General features: G+C 41.2%; 2 protein-coding genes across 4 annotated transcripts; one reads left to right on the forward strand and one right to left on the reverse strand.

Annotated features, from left to right (window-relative positions):
- Positions 1-454: 454 nt before the first annotated feature.
- On the reverse strand, positions 455-8,731 carry LOC116318718 (serine/arginine-rich splicing factor 11-like). Of its 3 annotated transcripts, none has more exons than XM_031737838.2 (12): positions 8,433-8,731; positions 6,934-7,067; positions 3,978-4,093; positions 3,152-3,229; positions 3,029-3,066; positions 2,742-2,875; positions 2,400-2,484; positions 2,172-2,291; positions 1,978-2,067; positions 1,559-1,642; positions 1,258-1,420; positions 455-1,137 (listed from the first exon to the last, which is right to left on the reverse strand). In XM_031737838.2, exons 1-12 carry the CDS (start codon positions 8,552-8,554, stop codon positions 946-948), a joined length of 1,356 nt encoding a protein of 451 aa, XP_031593698.1. In that variant the 5' UTR covers positions 8,555-8,731; the 3' UTR covers positions 455-945. The 3 variants fall into 3 exon arrangements, with proteins under 3 accessions (XP_031593698.1, XP_031593701.1, XP_031593699.1); XM_031737841.2 differs by lacking the exon at positions 8,433-8,731 and adding an exon at positions 4,345-4,470; XM_031737839.2 differs by lacking the exon at positions 8,433-8,731 and having other exon boundaries at positions 4,345-7,061.
- Positions 8,732-13,826: 5,095 nt separating this feature from the next.
- Positions 13,827-18,357, forward strand: rpe65a (retinoid isomerohydrolase RPE65 a). Its single transcript, XM_031737755.2, has 14 exons — positions 13,827-13,908; positions 14,302-14,384; positions 14,540-14,690; positions 15,009-15,116; positions 15,261-15,402; positions 15,487-15,634; positions 16,029-16,110; positions 16,428-16,560; positions 16,668-16,807; positions 16,883-17,012; positions 17,106-17,220; positions 17,543-17,637; positions 17,723-17,834; positions 17,943-18,357. The coding sequence occupies exons 1-14, from the start codon at positions 13,898-13,900 to the stop codon at positions 18,086-18,088; spliced, it is 1,596 nt and encodes a 531-aa protein (XP_031593615.1). The 5' UTR covers positions 13,827-13,897; the 3' UTR covers positions 18,089-18,357.
- Positions 18,358-19,090: the final 733 nt, after the last annotated feature.

Below are 19,090 nucleotides of genomic sequence, written 5' to 3' on the forward strand. Positions count from 1 at the left end.
GTCTTCCCATCGGTTTTACAGCTTTTCCTGTTGATCCAGCCACACAACACCAAAGTGCACAAGCATTTTCTGTGAATTTATGAAAACCATATGTTCTAAATTTATAATTACAGAACTTTATTTAAATGGTCCGGCCCACATGTAAAATGATCTAACTGGAAAATTTATGTTTAGAAATCCTCCATCAGCATTAAAGTAATTTTATGCCAATAAAGACTTTATATAGGATTGCTGCACTATACTTGCATGATGCCAGAGGTTAGCATTACCAATTTAGGCACATCTGCCTTTGACTAGTTTGACCAATGTAAAGGCAATATTGTCTCTGTGATCAAATAGCTGAACCTGTAGACATGTCTGTGATTTAAGTTTTTTTAAACCAGATGTGAGGATTTTCATATTTGTATCATTACCGCCCCCCAACCTGAGGTGAAAGTTACAAATTTTCACAGTCTTAGCTCTTTAAATAAGCTTTAATATATAAAAGAAATCCTTGATAAAACAATCAGTACTCTCAGATAACAAGAAGCTAAATGCAGTATCTTTGCATTTTTGGTGAAGACAGAGACCCGTGCATCACACCACCCCACATAACAGAAAAGAAAGAGGTTCAATATGTAAAGACAAAAAAAATAAATCTGGTAACACAAGCTAAAGAAAAGCAAAGCAAGCCTACTTCCAGTTGTAATCTATTACATCTGTAGCAGCAAAAAGCAGAAAGACCACTTACAGTAAATGTGACAAACCGAGAAAAATGTCAGGGCAGACAATTTTTAGCATCAAACATTTGCAAAAGGGCACGCTTCCCTTCTGTGACAGAAACTGATACATTTCAAACAATTCACATTTTCAGATTCAGCCCAGTGGGAAGGGGGAAGATGTAAAGATGTAGCTTTTTCACAACCAACATGGAGGGAGAATGTGGGACAGGACGGGACGGACGAGTCAGTCGCTGACATCCATGTCCTCTTCGTGGCGATCATCGGCACCGTTAACTTTGGCCTGCTTCGCGGAACGTGCTGTGCCATTACCTTCTACCGACCGAGGAGACAAAGCGGAATCGTCCGAGTCCTTCCTGTCGCCTCGCTCCTTCTCGCTGTCGTAGCCTTGCTCTTCCTCATCGTAGTCTCTGGTGATCTGTGAAAGGAAGCCGATGCATGAGACACCTCGAAAAAAAGTACAAAAGTACAAACTCCCTCCGACTGGCTAACATTAGAAGAGAGATGCTCACAGGGTCGAAAACCACAACACACCAACCTTAACATCTTTCTCTGCGTCTGATTTCCGGTCACGTTCCCTTTCTTTGTCTTTACTCTTCTTTTTCTTGCTGCTGGAGCGCTCCCGTTCCTCACGGCTGCGGTCTTTATCGCTCCTACGGTCCCGGTCCCTTTCCTTCTCCCTCTTCTTCTCTTTTTTGTGTCTGAACAGCATGGACAGTGACAAGTCCAGACTTAGATTAGTAATGGATACATGTTTACTTCTCCTTTAAAGAATCATTCATGATAAACTTAAAATACACATTCAATGCAGCCAAGAGGGATTAAACACATCAGACAACCTTCGAGGAGAAGGAGATGGGGAATTTTTCCTTTTAGGAGACTTCTTAGGAGAACGGCTGGCGCTGCGACTTTTCCTGCGTCTCCTGCAAACAGAACAAAATAATTTAAGTTTTGCACGTACGCAGGATATTAGAAGCAGCTGAAATAAATACATTTTACTGAAAACCAAAAATCTAGTATTTCATTAATAACTGTCATATATATTAAATCTTATTTCTTGTCAAAGCATTAGCAGCTTTATCATGATTAGAGAAGTACTATACTTAAAAAAGTACACTTAACTATTCTCTGTTCTTGTTAATTTTGTACTTGGCTAAATCTGACCATAGAACAGTCATTAAATTCTCTTTAATATTAAAAGGTCTTTACCAGATTAGAATTCAAGCACTTGTCAGCTGAAGACCTTGGCTGTACTCACCGGCTCACACTGCGTGACCTCCTCGCTGTGCTGTAGCTTTTGGGTGGTGTTTTGGATTTCCTTCTCCCTGCATCATCTTTCTTTCGCTCTCTGTAGATAAAAAGAAAACATACATATAGATTTAGATCTCAAGTTTCCCAGCTGCAGACCTCAGAGTACAGGTTCGAGGTCAGGTTTTCACACAGTTAACCCACCTGGATCTACTGCGAGATCTCCTCCCTCTGTCTCTAGAGTGGGTGTGTCTCTTGCGCGGGCTTTTGGAGCGTCTCCTGCTTCTCGATCTGGATCTGCGCCTTGACCTGCTTCTGGTTCGCCTGAAACCATTCATTCACACATTTAACTTTGCTGTTCACATGAAAACAAACAAACAAAACAAAGTTTCCCCATCTCAGCTCTGCGGATGACAAGTTTCAGTAAATCACCTGTGTCTCGAACGCGATCGGGACCTCCTCCTTCTGGATCTGGACCTGGATCTGGACCGAGAGCGCTTCTTCTTTGTCTCCTTATCTGCACATCAGGAAAACAAAAAACAGGTCAAGCTCCAATGCTCTGTGTTTAACAAGTATTTTCTCTTAACATTGAAAACAACAGCAAAAACAAACTTTTTGCAAACATGAAAACCTGCCAAGGAAATCATCTGGGGAAGTGAGGGTGACATAATTCTAAGTGTTTGTAATGACTGCAGTGCAGACAATCCAGACACTGTTTTATACCGCAAAGCCAACATCCTAGCAACAAGATCTTCTGAACTTTAATGCACTCACGTCCGGGTTCGATAGCAGCAGAAATGAGCGACTGGGCCTCTCTGACTCTCTTCATTGCCTCTTCGATTTCTTTATTAGCTGCATCAGCCTTCAGCCCAGCATTCAGGTTTATTCCAGCTGCCAGGGGATTCAGTCTAAACAAATAAATATTAATTAGTTGACTCATTACTACAAAACACCAAACAACTGCTTCTTTCCTGTGCCTCAGTTGTTCTACAGTGGCTGGTAAAAATAACAAACAAAACCTAATGCACAGCATTCAAAGAAGAATCTTTAAAGAGACTTACTTTGGATCCGTCATCAATTTCAACAGCTGATCAGCAGCCTGTGTGGAGGCGGGAGGATAAAGACTGTCAGTTCAAAACATTCAACATCAATTTCATTCACCGCCATTTCAGAAAACCTCTCACCTGGGGATTCATACCAGCTCCCGGGAATCCAAAAGCTGCCATTGCGTCCATGTTGGGTGCACCAAAGGGGTTCGCAAGCTGGAATAAACACATTTATGTCAGGCCAAGAATATCCAAATACCAACACCTAACAAGCGTTTATGTAATTATATTGGTGCTATCTGATACACTGGGCCAAAAATCACTGCTTATGTGCAGGAGACTAATTCCTCTCATTAGAAAATGGCCAGTGAGGCATGTAAAGATGTGATGTAAGCAGACATGCTGTACATTAACCGATGCTGATATACGCTTTCGACTTGAAATGACTGAAACATGGCAGAGCCGAAGGAGTAACTGATGGATATGTGAGTGGATGAAGGAAAACCGTAGAGGATACTGCTTGGTCACAGTTGGCAAGAGACCTGTAACTCGGCAACATGACTGGCTGCTTCAAACCATTTATACTAAAAGGATGTGAATGAGCACAATACAATTTTGCATCACCACAATCCTACAAATTACCAAAAAAAAAAAAAAGAAAAAGAAATACAACACAGGGAGAAAAAACAGATTTAAACAACTATACAAACTCCACCTGGTGAGGTGAAAAGCTACCAGATGGACTTTGAAATGATCCAACTTTAAAACAAAAATAAACAAAAGCCAGTTTATCTGTGAGTCCTATTTTTATGTTATCTTGCACTCTGCTTCTGTAGGTCTTTAAATGCATAATTACTTTTTCAAAAAAGGCTTAGTTACATTTTGTCATGTCAGAGCAAAAATTTTAAGACTTTTGGTTATGTCACCATGCAACATCCAACACAGTTAAACGGTGAGGTCTTACAGGTGGATTGGCGATGGGATTAGGCATCGGAAGAAGGCCTCCTCCTGGCAGAATTCCTGCAACAGCATTTGCTGGCGCCAGCAGTGACAAAGCTTTAGCCTCATCTGGAATAGATCCTACAGGAATAAAGAAAAAGGCATTAGGAGAGAAGAAAGGTTTCTCTCACACACACACACACTACAGAGAAGACATTTTGGAAAAAAAAAAAAAAAAAAAAAAAAAAAAGAGAAAAGTGTTCATATTTCTTCACATGTTTACCTCATACATCAGAGAAGAGTTCCCTTAATTCAACATAATCATTGCAGTGACTTAACTATTGCTGGAATAAATCACACTACTCCAATGAACACTGCCAAGAATAGATCACCTGAATGTGTTTTTTAAGTCATGAACCAAACGTTAGCAAGCACAGCTGCTTCTCCAGTTCGGTGTGCCCTCAATTTTCATTTTTGACGTTTACTGAAACAAGCGATTCACGTTGGCGGCTTCGCTACTAAAAGCACACAGAGAAAAATTGAGATACACACACAACAGAGAGAATTTTAGGGATTCGGCAAGAACACTATGCAAACCATCAGCGTCTACTCACCACAAACACATTTCAGAGAATTAAGTAGTTTATATGCTAAATGGCAATAACAACATTCAGGCTAGATGCTGCCTGCATCATTATCTCAGTATCCTTACCTGTCACTGCATCAATTAACCAAACCTGGACAGAGGATGGTGGGCTGTTTATTTTAAAATGCAAAATACCTCCAATTTTATCTTTCAAATACCTCATCATCATCATCTCACACTTAATCCATTCACAAAGAGACATCACCTAAATACAGACACACAACACAAGAGCACACTGGAGAGAGAAAATGCTGCAGGAGACAAAACGGTTGGATGGTATTTTCAGCAGGGCCTGGTATACAGGACTGGCTGAGCCAGGAAAAAGAACTGTAAAACACAACAACAAAAGAAAACCACTGTTAAAGAGGATACTGGACCAACACTACGTCATGTCGGTCGCCTATCTCAGAGGATTTATACCAGAGAGTTTTAGTTCCATGTATTTATTATATCACTGACTAGTTTTCCCCTTGTCAAGTCTGAAATTACATTGTGAGGTTAAAATAGTGTTTTAAAGCTAGTCTGTGCAGAGTAGGCTACTTTGGCATTAGTTTGTTTTTGTATTAACTAAAAAAACAAAAACAAAAAACAAAAAAAAAAACAACCCAGACCCCTGACATATACAATTATTGCACCAGAGCCAAATAACTGGTGTCACTTCCAAGTCGTTTTTTTTTTTAAGCCATTTAAAAAAAGGATGAGGCTGGAAATATTCTTGTTACTGTCCACAATTCTAGTGAATACCATCTCAGGCCTGATTTAGACTTCTGTGGGGCTACAACACAACCTACACACAAGCAGTTGACGTCGTTACCAGCATTTATGCTAGTGCTGTAGCATTATGAGTAAATTACAGTGTGATCATGTCCCCGTGTTTTACATGCAGTCCCAGCTAATACAAAAAAGGAAAATTCTGGGATCTTTTTCCCCTCCTGGGTCCCTGTTCTTTGTTTAGGTCATTATTTTTCACATGCAAACATATTTTCCCTCCAAATTCTGAAATGCACAGGAGGAATCGGCGGTGCTGAACAGGCCAACTGCCGTACTTGCGGCTGTATTTCATTATGTTATCATAAGATCATGTTATAGCATAGATTTCCCACACAGATTTCCAGCTGATCAGGTGTAAAACTTTCAGAAATATATTGTCTGACTTCTATAGAAGCCGAAGTGGTTTCTTTAAAAAACATACAGTAAACGTAAAGTACTGTGTTGTTATTCAAACAACTGCCCATCTGCTGGGGACTACTTTCAGCTGTTGTTTAAAATCTGTTTGCGTATGCTAGTGAGCTTTTAAAAGAGCACGATGGTGCCTGTGGCACCGACTCTAAATAAACTGCATCAGCTGCAATTACTCTAATGAACAAACAAGCATTTACTAGTCTGTGGACTTGAATGGCCTCTGTGTTTTCATGGGATTTGTTGACATTAAGAAGTGATGAATACAGCCAGCCTTATCTGTGAAGGAGCCGTTTCTTAACCATAAAACACATGACCAAGCAGCCCTCAAAGGTGTCGTTAAATAGTGCAGAATTTGCACTGTTTCAGGTTATGCCCTAGAAATCTGAACTTTATTCTCAAAACCACCTGGGAAAGACAATTTAGACAGAAGGAAAGAAAAGGATAAGGCAGAGAAAGAAAAAAAAAGGAGACAAAATGAGACGAGAGAGAGAGTGGTGGGGCTTGTATGCTTGCTGGCCTTTGCAAATGTCTACAATTCCCTGTTGGCAGGCAGAGGACCACTTTCAGCCATCAACGAGGGGGCTGCTTTTGCCTTCTTCACTACAAAAATTACACACACACACATACACACACACACATACACACACAAATAACAAAGAGAAGTTTAACAGGGGGTAGTCCAATATATGGTGAGAATAAAAATGCATTTGGTTAAGCGTTTCAAGTACATCACTTCTGAACTTTGATGTGCCTGTGGTGCCCACAGATGTCCGTGTCCTGGTGTGTAAAGCAGAGTTTGGTACGCTGAACTTTCTGAGCGCAGAGCACATTACTGTTTTAGGCAGAGACAAACACCTCGCTATATCCCGAACAACTTAACTCCAGGTAACAAAGATCTGTTTAAGGGTTGTTGTGCTAAAACAGATGTGCAATGCGCTAAAACAGTTCACCACAAATCTGACAGCAGAAGTCTGCTTTAAACACACGAGCCATGGGAGGAGAATGGCAATACCACTTTCATTCAAAATTATCTTACAAAGCTCATATAAGCATGCCAGGGTGAATTCACAGGAGACAGGAAAAAAAAAAAAAAAAAACCTTTTTACAGTCTTGCACCATCACAATTCATTCAACAATGAGCTTTCATACAAACCTTCAGCAAACGGGACCACTATCAGCGCTCTGTCCACAAACACCGTGTTAGTCAGATGCTGAGACACACCAACAGACTCTGGCTCCTGGAACTTCACAAAGCACACCCGGGATGTCACCGGCATCGGCGAATCACTATAGAAGTAGTAAAGAAGAATGACGTGAATTTGGGCAAAACTGCAATAAAAAACATTTTTTAAAAATCTAAACATTGCTTTCTTCAGCCTTTTTTGACATCCTGATGTAACACTGAAGATGCAAGGAGCAGCAATAGCAATGGTAGAGGAGTTTAAATGCCTGGTATAAACCGTCCTTCACAAGTGAGGTGGAGAAAAGATTGGAGGAGGGTGGAGTGGATCGAGACAAATGTCAGGGTGATTTGTCACAGAAGGATGGTGACGAGAGTGAAAGAAAGGGCATATAAAACTATAGTGAGACCTGCTATGATGTACGGTTTAGATACAGTGGCACTGACAAATAGACAGGAGGCTGACCCTAAGATGTTAAGACTTGGAGTGAGCACGATGGACAAAATCAGAAATGAGTACATCAGAGGGACTGAACATGGAAAAAAAGGATTAGATGATTTGGACACATCCAGAGGAGGGACAGTGGATATATTAGACAAAGGCTGTTGAATATGGAGTTAACTGGCAGGAAGAAAATTGGGAAACCAGAGAGGGGGTTCATGGATGTAGTGAAGGAGGACATGCAGAGGATTGGTGTGACAGAGGAGGATGCTAGGGACAGGGTGAGATGGAGGGAGACGGTCAGCTGTGGATCCCTAAGGGGAGCAGCTCGAAAAAGAAGTTCTGACAACCTGATGTGGTCCAGTGGCACCCACATGCTGTGTTAGTCACTTAAGTGTGGATTTGACACACAACAAATATATGCAGACAGAGTTTAAAGCAGATTTATAACATACACTTTAAACAGAAATACAATTACCCAGGCGCTGAATGTATACTTTAGATGAAAACTTACTGTGGACTGTTGGAGAGACTCACAACTATAATAAAAACGACTGGGGAAAGGAGGACTAGAGTTACCCTAACCCTAACAAAACATCGGAGAGACCGTTAAAGTTAATACATCTAATTTTTTCCCTTCCTCACAAGCTTAACTTGGGCGTGTTTATATTAATTATTAATGACTTGCATTTCCTCTATTTGAGAAAAATACTTTACATACTTTGAAAAACAAGACACTACGGTAACATTAAGACCCAAATCAACACTGAGGGGACATATTAAGCCTAAATACACGTTTTTATCCGTGTTTAGGAAATAAGCAGACTATCAAAGAAATAAATAGGATTAACGCGTGGTTCGTGAGGCCAGACAAAGACATTATAAAAGACTGCGGGTCAGGTCACTGGTTAGCATGGACCTACGCGTGCATGCTAACCAGTCTACGGAGTCTACTAGGAAACACGACCAAACAGCCTGTGACTACATTATCAAAGCCGCTAATAACCCCACAGACAGTTATTTAACTTACTCTGGCGGAAATAACTTCAGCTCTTCGATGGTTCCCAGAAAACCGAACAGTGTCCTCATCTGCTCCGACGTTGTGCTCGGCGACACGTTCGTCACCTGCACCACCTTCGTTGTGTAGCTCATTTTCCCGATTAAAACCTTTGTAACACAACCGCCAACTGCTAGTCTTAAACCACACTACCGTCTATCCGCTGGTTATACAACCAATTTGTTTTTTTTTAGTAATTTTTTTCTGGGTATGTGCTAACTAGCAACTACAGCAAACTGTAGCGTTGCGCCGCCATCTTGGGTAATTATCGATTGAAGTGCGCATGCGTGTAGCGAAACTAGCGGTTTTAAAGTAAATTATTAAAACAGCACAAAATCAAGTCTGGAGGCTAGTTTACCTTCATGTAATAAATCGATCGTCCTTTAAATAAGCGTACTACAAGGTTTGTACTATGTAGAAATACTTTTGACCTGCAATTAATTACCAGCAGAGGGCGCCCTTTATTTTCATTTTTACATAACAGACGTGGCCAAATTCAGTATTGATGAGAAGTTATGGGGAAACTACTTAAGCATAGCTTTTCAACCAACCATAGATACCCAACCATGAATGAATCCAGTTTGGTCAACTAAAGCTATTTAGAAAAAGCTATCCCTTTATGACATTTCTAAAAGTATTTATTGAGTTTAACTGGGAATATGATTGCTATTCAATGTGGAATAAAGTTGAATAATAATATCTATCAATCTGTCTTGCCAAAAGTATTCCTTCATCTGCCTTCACACGCACAATTCATCCCAAAAGGTGTTCTGTCTGGTTGAGGCCAGGTGCAGGCTAGTCAAGTTCTTTCACACCAAGCTTCCTCATCTATGTCTTTATGGATCTAGCTTTGTGCACTGGTGCACACTCACGTTGGAAGAGGAAGGGGCCATCCCCAAACCGTTCCCACAAAGTTGGGAGAGCATGCAATCCTTCATTGTATGATGAAGATTGACCAAATCTCCCGAAAAACAACCCTAGACCCTAATGCCCCCTCCACCTAATTTTACTTTTTGCACAGTGCATTTAGACAAGTACTGTTCTCCTAGCAGCCTCCAAACCCATACTTGCCCATCAGATTGCTAGATGGAGAAGCGTTATTCGTCACTACAGTGAACATGTCTCCACTGATCTAGAATCCAGTGGCAGTGTGCTTTACACCACTGCATCCAACACTTTGCATTGCAATGTAAACCAATGCAAGGCGTGCAGCTGCTCAGCCACCCATTCCACGAGGCTCTCTAATACAATACCATTATTATCTTTGCAGATGATTCTCTGCCAGGCTGCTATGTTGAATAGAGCCAATGATAACATGCTGTATGACAGATTTCCTGTGTCTGTCCTTAAGGCAGCAGAGCTGAATCAGTCTGTTACAGAAGCTGCTCCACTACCTGTCCAGTAAGTGGTACAGAGGGTGGTCAGGATTACAATGATGGATTTTTCAGTGACCTCCTCTCCACCACAGTTTCAAAAGGGTCCAGTTTGCAAGCAATCACAGAGCCAGTCTTCCTCTTCAGGTTATCGAGTCTGCTGGTGTCTCCAGCTCAGATGCTGCTCCCCCCTGCAGAACACAGCAAAGTACAATGTGCTCACTACAGCTGAGTGATAGAAAACCTCGAGCACACATTGAAGGATTTCAGTTTCACAGGAAAAAGAGGCTGCTCATCCCCTTTTTTTTCACAGCCTCTGTGTCAGTCTTCAAACTCAGCCTCTCGTCATCAGGTACTCCTCCACCACATCAACATCTTGTTCCATGACAAACACGGGTCACGTCTCTTTGTTCTGAAGTCAAACACCATCGCTCTGTTCTTATTTGCATTTAGAAGCAGATGATTCCTCCCAGAACTCTCCTCAAAATCATCCACTTGTGCTCTGTACTCCTCTTCCTGCTCATCACTAATAGATCCATCCACTCCACAATCAGACAGAGTATTTCTGTAGGTGGCATGAACTGGAGACAGCACTGCCCCCTGTGGAGCTCCTGTACTGCCCATCAATAAAACAGGCAGTCTCACATACTGCAGCCTACCTGTCAGGTAGTCAGTAATCCATGAGATTGTGGACGTGTTTCATCTCTGTCAGTCGCAGCTCCTGGCTTTTGTTACATGAACTCTAGAAATTAAAGATGGTGATCCTCACCTTGCAGTCATTACTATCTAGATGGAAGAAAATATAAAAGTGGGAGTGGAGTAAGGACTTGTTTCACCCATGAGTTTAATCTAAAGCAGATATTTTAGACTATGTTTACTGACTTTCAGTAGATTGCATGGTTTAAATGGCCTCACCAAGTGGAAGAAGTTGGTGAAGTTGTCTGGAGATGGATCTGATTGGTGCTAATGACCTGCAGACTTGACATCTGAACAAACTCCACCAGGGGGATGTAGCTGAGAGCCAGAGGGGGGAAAAGTCTAAGTGAATTTTGCAGTAACACAGTTTTTTCAATGAAGCTGAAACTATTTTGTTCCAAAGCTTACAACTTCCTCAAAAATGAAAAACTCCAGATCTAAGTAATACTTGTAGTCTCGTAACTTATTCTAAAATCTCACTGATCTTGTTTTGATTTTGAAATATTATCTTACTCTTTCTTTCTTACAAAATCAGTAAATTTAAAATACAAAAAAGAAAAAAAATGAAGCCAAATTACTGTCCCAGATCCTGCCTGAGGCCATATTGTGTTTCTAACAGTTTTTTAGCTGTGAGATCTCGTTTAAAGACTTCCGGTGTTAACAGCTGAATGAGCACACTTTGGATTTGGTAAGTTAAATTACTGCAGACACTGCAGCTGTATCAGCATCAACACATTTGCAGTAACAAATCCTAGTTATCAGCTGCATCGACTCTTTCCAAAGCTCATCCAGTATATCTTTTTTATATTTTCACAATGAAATGCAATCACATCATAAAAAAGGCTCTGCATCGTTTTTAAAACTCTTTGTAAAACCAACCAGCTCCTCAACATCGATCCACTCTGTTGCCTGGATAAAGTAAGGTACAGCAACATCACACACTAAGAGATCTCTTTTCAAGCCCAGAGTCTCATTAGGCTGAAGTTATAATGAACAGTCTACCACCTGTTTTTCAGTTCAAAGACGAGTACTGTCTCATTTGTATTGGCGATATCATCAGAGACCTTTTGCTGCTTGTTACTGCAGAGATTAAGCCACTTTACTGTGACCGCATGCTCTAAGGCATCGATCCTCAAAAAATCTCTAATCTCAGTGTGCTCGATATTAGTCGATTTTGATGCTCTGTGTGAAAACTGTAAAGCACTCTGCAGACCGACGGTGGTTAAAAGGTGTTCTTTAAGAAGAACCGTTGTTTGTAGTATCTTTTCACTTAAATATGGGCAGCGTTTGCATTTACTTGACTTGTTTATGGTCTAATCAGCTGTTTGTTTCTTATATTCACTGTTTTGGGTGCTGATTATATTTGATGTGTGACTTATGCCGACCCCTTAAAGCTGCGATTATCACCATAGAACTCAGAGATGCTTTGTTTCTTTCCCGAGAGATTATCACAACAATGTTTTGCCTTTCCCATTCATTCAGTTCATGTGTTGGCTGAGGCCGCTACGTCACACAGCGGTGACACAACTCGCTCCTGGCGAACCTCGCTCTCTCCTAATTGTGTTTTTTTCCCAGGAGGAACAATGCAGCGTTTGTCTTCAGGCTAATCCTTTTCACCTGGATTATCGTGGCGCTGAGACAAGCAAGTTAAGGCATTTTGTGCTCAGAGCAAAGAACAACTGGCCACATTTCATCCGAGTAGCATTTTGTATAACAGTCATTGTATGATCACACCTAATGACAGCAGTGGGGTTTAGCTGAAAAACATTGCTTATTTTTATCAAACACTAATCTCCAACAAGAAATAAAAAATAGTGTTAAAGTTTAGATAGCAGTGAGTTTATCTCATTTATTTCATTTCTGGGTCAAAATTACCTGTTTGTTTTCCCCACATACAGTCAGAGTGAAAAAGAGTTTTCTTATAACTCGTTACTACAGTCCTGGGATGAGACTACATAACTACACCACATAGTTCAGTAGCTTGTAGAATCACCTTTAGCAGCAATAAGTTGAAGTAATTGTTCTCTGTGTGACGTTATCAGTTTTTCACACCGTTGTGGAGGAATTTTGGTCCACTCTTCTTTACAACGTTGCTTCAGTTCATTGAGGTTTGTGGGCAGCTCTCTAAAGGTCCTGCCACAAAATTTCACGCAGGTCAAGGTCTGGACTTTGACTGGACCACTGCAACATCTTTTTTCAGCCATTCTGTTGTAGATTTGCTGCTGGGCTTCAAATTATTATACTGTTGCATGACCCAGTTTCGGCCAAGCTTTAGCTTTTGAGCAGATGGCCTCACATTTGACTGTAGAACACTTTGATATACAGAGAAGTTCACGGTCAACTCAGTGATGCAAGCTGCCCAAGTCCTGTGACTGCAAAACAGCCAAAATCGGCACCCCTCCACCGCTGTGCTACACAGTTGATACGAGGTGTTTGTGCTGATATACTGGACAGCATTCTAGGAGTTTTATGGTTTGTTCAGATGAAACTGAACTAAGCTGTGCTACCATGTTCTTTTTACTGCTTCCAAGCAGTCTTATACTACCATGAACTTTAACATTTAACATGCTAACTGAGGCACACAGTCTGACCTTGGGGTCCACTCCTGGAAAGATTGTGGCATTGTGTTAACACATCTCAATGCTCCACACTTGCAAACTGCCAAAACCTTTTATAGAGATGCTCACAGATTACTGATGATCACTTAGTCAAGTTCATTTGTTTAGCAGCACCTAGCTTCTACTTACCCTCTGAATTCCTATGGAAGCAGGAGGGGCACAAATTACAAAAAAAAAAAACTGTAGTAAATAAACTTTTTGGCACTAATATGGACTGCACTTGGGATAAAAGCTGCAGTTCATATGAGAAAGATGTTTAACTTTATTTTACATAATGTGCAAAACCAGTGCAACATGAATCAAAGTTTCTACTCTTGGTCTTTATTCATGATGGTTTGTTGACCTACATGTTGCATGAGTGCTAAAATAAACTGTCTGTGACTCAGCATAATTTTATCTTAACACAGAAATCAGAACAGTTTTAAAAAAAGAAAGAAATCCAACACACAAACGCAACTCTCTTGCCAAGCATCACTTTCTTATTCTCTGCAATAAATCCAGTTTGAGAGGGGTAGCCATTGGGTCACCCAGAAGAGGATATTGGCACAATGGGATTCTTGTTCCCCATGTGACATGATTGGCCGGGACAAAGCTTTACAGCGCTGATTGCGTAGATTGACTCCGAGGAGGCCCAGATGAATAAATACCTCAAATCCAGTGGGAGATCAGAGGCTTCCAGTTACTAAACCAGTGACCACAGGTTTTTGTTACAGTTTGCTTTTTGTTTTATATTCAACAGCAAGAAGGAACCATGGTCAGCCGGTCAGTTTCTAATGAATTCAATTGTATCTCATATTTCTTATTACATTGCATGACAAGCAGGGTAGTATTTTTTTTTTAAGTGAATTAACTAAACAGGTTTGTTAGGTGAAAACTGTGATGTTTGTTTCAGTACTTTTTGGAAATTAATGCAATTGATTATTTAGATTTTTGGTGGACAAATCTTTAACCTAATCCTGTGGTGTTTTTCACAGGATTAGTCAGGAGCAGGTTGGGTTTCTGACCATGCATGGGTGCAAAACATGTCATCAGAAATCCTAAAATGACTTAAAGCTAATAGATGTATAATTTTAACCTGCTGAAAACCCATCAGCAATAATTTCTTTGGCTGCAGTGTTTCTTGATGTCTTTGCTCTTTTTTTTTTTTGCTAACAGATTTGAACACCCAGCTGGTGGCTACAGGAAGCTTTTTGAGACATGTGAAGAGCTGTCTGAGACTATTCCCGCAACAGTCACAGGTTTGTTTACATCTTTCAGACAGAAATAGACTAGACACGAAAATAACTCTTTTGACATTTGCATATCGACTGCACTTTTCTGGAAATTTATACTTACTTTCTAGTTTATAACTCAGCACACTGAAAACTTTCTGTGATCCACGTTCATTCTGCAGGCCGGATTCCTTTGTTTCTGAAGGGAAGCCTTCTCCGTCTGGGACCCGGGCTTTTTGAGGTCGGAGATGAACCCTTCTATCACCTCTTCGATGGCCAGGCCCTCATGCACAAATTTGACTTCAAGAATGGCCAGGTCACCTACTTCCGGAAGTAAGGCGGTCATTTATCAGTGTCACATATCGCATTTGAACTGCAGCTGAGTAGCCGGTGCTGTGTGATTTTGTGTGAAACATCATATATTGCCGTAAGACTGGATTACCTAACACAGTCGAGCCAGTTTGCTCATGTTGAGTCCTGACATGAGATTTTGACTCATAGATACCAAACACATTTGCATGAAACACTCCTGCAAACACGTGATTGTGTCGTTTAGCACATTCCCCTCCACTTGCTGCATGTATGGAAAGTCTGAGGGTAGTCAGTGACACATAAAGTGTATCTTGCATTTGCTCTCTTTCCTCCATTTAGGTTTATCAGGACAGATGCTTATGTGCGAGCCATTACAGAGAAGCGTGTGGTCATTACCGAGTTTGGTACATTCGCATATCCTGATCCCTGCAAGAATATCTTCTCCAGGTTGGTTCCACATGGACACATTTGAGAGCAAATTAGAAATGTCTCAAAGTTTGCAAATATTTGCAGTATTTTCCCTCCAAGTTCCCTTTTTTGTTACAATCCTGTATAGACTGCAGTCTTTTCCTGTTTTTTCTTCGGCTGCAGATTTTTCACTTACTTCCAAGGTGTTGAGGTCACAGACAACTGCTTGGTGAATGTCTACCCTATTGGTGAGGATTATTATGCTGTAACAGAAACCAACTACATCACTAAAGTCAACACAGATACGCTGGAGACTCTGAAGAAGGTACATCAATAAAATACATTGAATCTGAGACGAGAGCGAGCAATCTTTTCACCTTTACAGCTTTTGCCTTTATTTTCTGTGCAGGTCGATATGTGCAACTATGTCAATATTAATGGAGTGACTGCCCACCCTCATATTGAGAGGGACGGTACTGTGTATAACATTGGAAACTGCATGGGGAAAGGAGCATCACTGGCCTACAATATTGTCAGGATCCCACCCACGCAGAAAGGTTTAGATCAACCCTGCATGCAACAATAACACAAACACTTGGTTTCTCATTAAACTCAATTCAGTTTGTACAAAAAAATAAGATGGACTTTAAAAAGATGGTTATTTTCCAAATAAGATGAATAAGTAAATGTACTTGTGATGCTTAATCTAATCTACAATGGCTATTTCTACCTTTTATTAAAAAAAAATATACCTAGGGATTAAAATACAACAGTGTGAGTGCTCCGGACATAGAAAGTAAGGTTAAAGTGCAAAAATATAAATTACTTATGAAAAAGGTCGTATTTTCTGTCAGTGTAAACATCATATAGATTTTATGAAGTGTTGGACCAAGCGGAGACTTCGAAACAGTGAGTGATCCCTTTAAAGCACCACAACTTTTTCTTTTGTAGATAAATCTGATCCGATCGACAAGTCCAAGGTGGTGGTGCAGTTCCCCAGCTATCAGAGATTCAAGCCTTCCTACGTGCACAGGTGTGTCCACATGTCTGTGAGTCTGTGTGCGTGATTCAGTGTTATTTTTGTCCTGCCTCACACTCTGAGATGGGTGCACTCCCCTGAGCCTGGCTCTGTCTGAGATCTGTTACAAAAATGTTTTTCCTTCCCACTGTCGCCCAAGTGATTGCTCACAGAGGGTCTACTGATTGTTTTCTCTGTATTATTGAAGGGTCTCTACCTTACAATATAAAATACCTTAAGGCAACTGTTGTTGTCATTTAAAGCTATATAAATAAAACTGAACTGAATTTAGTTGATGGGTTTTTATTGTTTTGTGTTTTTATCTACTTCAGTTTCGGCATGACAGACAACTACTTTGTCTTTGTGGAGACTCCTGTGAAAATCAACCTGCTGAAGTTCCTGAGTGCCTGGAGTATCCGTGGCTGCAACTACATGGACTGCTTCGAATCCAATGAGAGCCAAGGAGTAAGGACAAGAGCCGAACGAATATCTTTAAATCCACAAAAACCCACACTGGTGTTTTTGGCTGCTCTTCTTCTGTAATCTTATCTGATGCTGATGTTCTCTTGTAGACTCTGTTCCACATTGCCAAGAAGGACCCAGGAGAGTACATCGATCTCAAGTTTAAAGGAGCACCTATTGGCATGTTTCATCATATCAATGCCTTCGAGGACCAGGGATTCATTGTTGTTGACCTTTGTGCCTGGAAAGGGTAACTGAAGCATTCGATCGACCACATTTGTTTGATCCAGCAAGATTATTGCTCATGAACATTTCTGTGTTGCAGCTTTGAGTTTGTTTACAACTACCTCTGGTTGGCCAACCTGAGGGCTAACTGGGATGAGGTGAAGAAGGCAGCCATGCTCGCCCCCCAGCCGGAGGTGCGCAGATACGTCATTCCCCTGGATGTCCACAAGGTGAGCGCCTTTCTTTTTTCATCAGAGTGATAAGATCTTCCACAAACAAATACAAGGTTTGGTTGTTCTGACCATGATCTGGATTTGATGTAGGAGGAGCAGGGGAAGAATCTGGTGAGCCTGCCGTACACCACAGCTACAGCCACCATGCACGCTGATGGGTCGACCTGGCTTGAGCCTGAGGTGCTGTTCTCCAGTCCTCACCAAGGTGACAATGGAGCTATTTTTAGACTTTACTGAATGATTGAGTTGTGCATTGGTTTGCACTGTTGCCTCACAGCAAGAAGGTCCTGGGTTTGATTCCGGTGTGGGGGCTTTCTGTGTGGACTATGAGTACAAGCAGCCTAAAAGCATACACAGGGTTAACTGGTGACTGACTGTAGGTGTGAAGGTTAGCATATCTGTTCAGGGTGTAGCCTTCCTCTTGCTCTATGACAGCTCCACCCTCAATCGCAACCCTAAATAGGATAAGTGGACAAAAAGGGATGAATGGCTACTGAGTGATCTTTTGTTATTCTTTGGTTTTGTAGCTTTTGAGTTTCCTCAGATTAACTACAAGAGGTATGGCGGCAAGAATTACACATACGCCTACGCCCTGGGTCTCAACCACTTCATACCAGACAGGGTAAGAGACTAGAGCAGCAGATTTCAGATTGTGAGTGTAGAAAAATATTTTTTTGGGTTGATTTTTTCTTTTGATTTCTGTGTAGATCTGCAAGTTGAACGTGAAGACCAAGGAGACCTGGGTATGGCAGGAGCCCGACTCCTACCCCTCAGAGCCGTTGTTTGTACAGACTCCTGATGCTGTCGATGAGGATGACGGTAAGTCTACAGCAGTTAAAGTATAATGTTCCATGCAGTGTGTTTTAACAATTACTTGTATTGTAAGAAGTAATTTTTAAGCAAGGCTGGTGTTTGCTGTCCCCACAGGTGTGCTGCTTACCATTGTCGCAGCTCCCGGTGCCCAGAGACCAGCGTACCTCCTCATCCTCAACGCCAAGGATCTTTCTGAGGTCGCCAGGGCAGAGGTGGAGTGCACCATTCCCGTCACCTTTCATGGGATGTACAAACCCTAATGATTCGTGACTCTGCGTATTTCTCTGTGACCAGCTGCCACTCATTATTAGAACCACAAACTGATCATTGTGTCGAGCTGTTTTTGAGAAAGTGATTGTATGTCCTCCTTTGCAGACAGCGTAGGCTGCTGGTTGCCTTCTGAGCCATGATAATAAATCTCAACTAAAATGTCTAAGCTTGAACTGTCAGTACTGGTAAAGAAAAAAAAGGATCTGTTCACATGATTTTTCATATAAATGGGTCATGGATGCAAAAATAAATGCATAAGTATCAATGCACTTGGTTATTTCGTGTTGATCTGTTACACCATGTTCATTTGCTACTCACAGAGTGACAAAGTATTTTGCCTTTCAACTGAGGTTTAAGTTCTCTGTTGCATTGCGTTGCTTCTTTCAAGTTTTGAGCAACACTGCATTTCTGCCAGCTCCACGGCTGCCTACTGAGACAAAAAGACTTTGTTTTTTATTTATGAGGGAGGAGTAAATCAAGCATTCTCTCAATAAGCGATGCATATACGAGCAGTTCAACTAATCCTTCAGCCTAAACTATTGAGACATCGGTACAGTTTTAATACGTTGCCACACAAAAATCCTCATTATGGTTGCAAACGAATAGGGGACCTTTCAACGTCTGTCCTCGTGTTTGTCAAAGTTGTCTGAGTTTTAATCTAAAAACAGCAAAGGCACGCAGATCTTGCAGCACTGCAAAGCTGATTAACTGCGTCGGTTCTTATATCTGAGGAAACAAAGCGCATGTTGCAACGTATTCGTCTCAATAGGTGCTTAAGAAATGGAGGCGCAGCCTTTATACGCCACATTTCTTCGTACTTAAAACAAGGATTTAAATTTGTGGTTTTTGCAATTGTAATTCCAATCTCAGATATTTGTGCGTCACATATAGAAAGGCTTGAAACGGGCAACAACTGGGCTCATGTTTTCCTCGGCAGCTGATGCAAGCGGAGGAAACAAAGTGGCTTTGCCTGAGTTGCTACATCAGTCAAA

This window comes from Oreochromis aureus, linkage group 18 (genome assembly GCF_013358895.1).
Source record: "Oreochromis aureus strain Israel breed Guangdong linkage group 18, ZZ_aureus, whole genome shotgun sequence".
Taxonomy (NCBI): domain Eukaryota; kingdom Metazoa; phylum Chordata; class Actinopteri; order Cichliformes; family Cichlidae; genus Oreochromis; species Oreochromis aureus.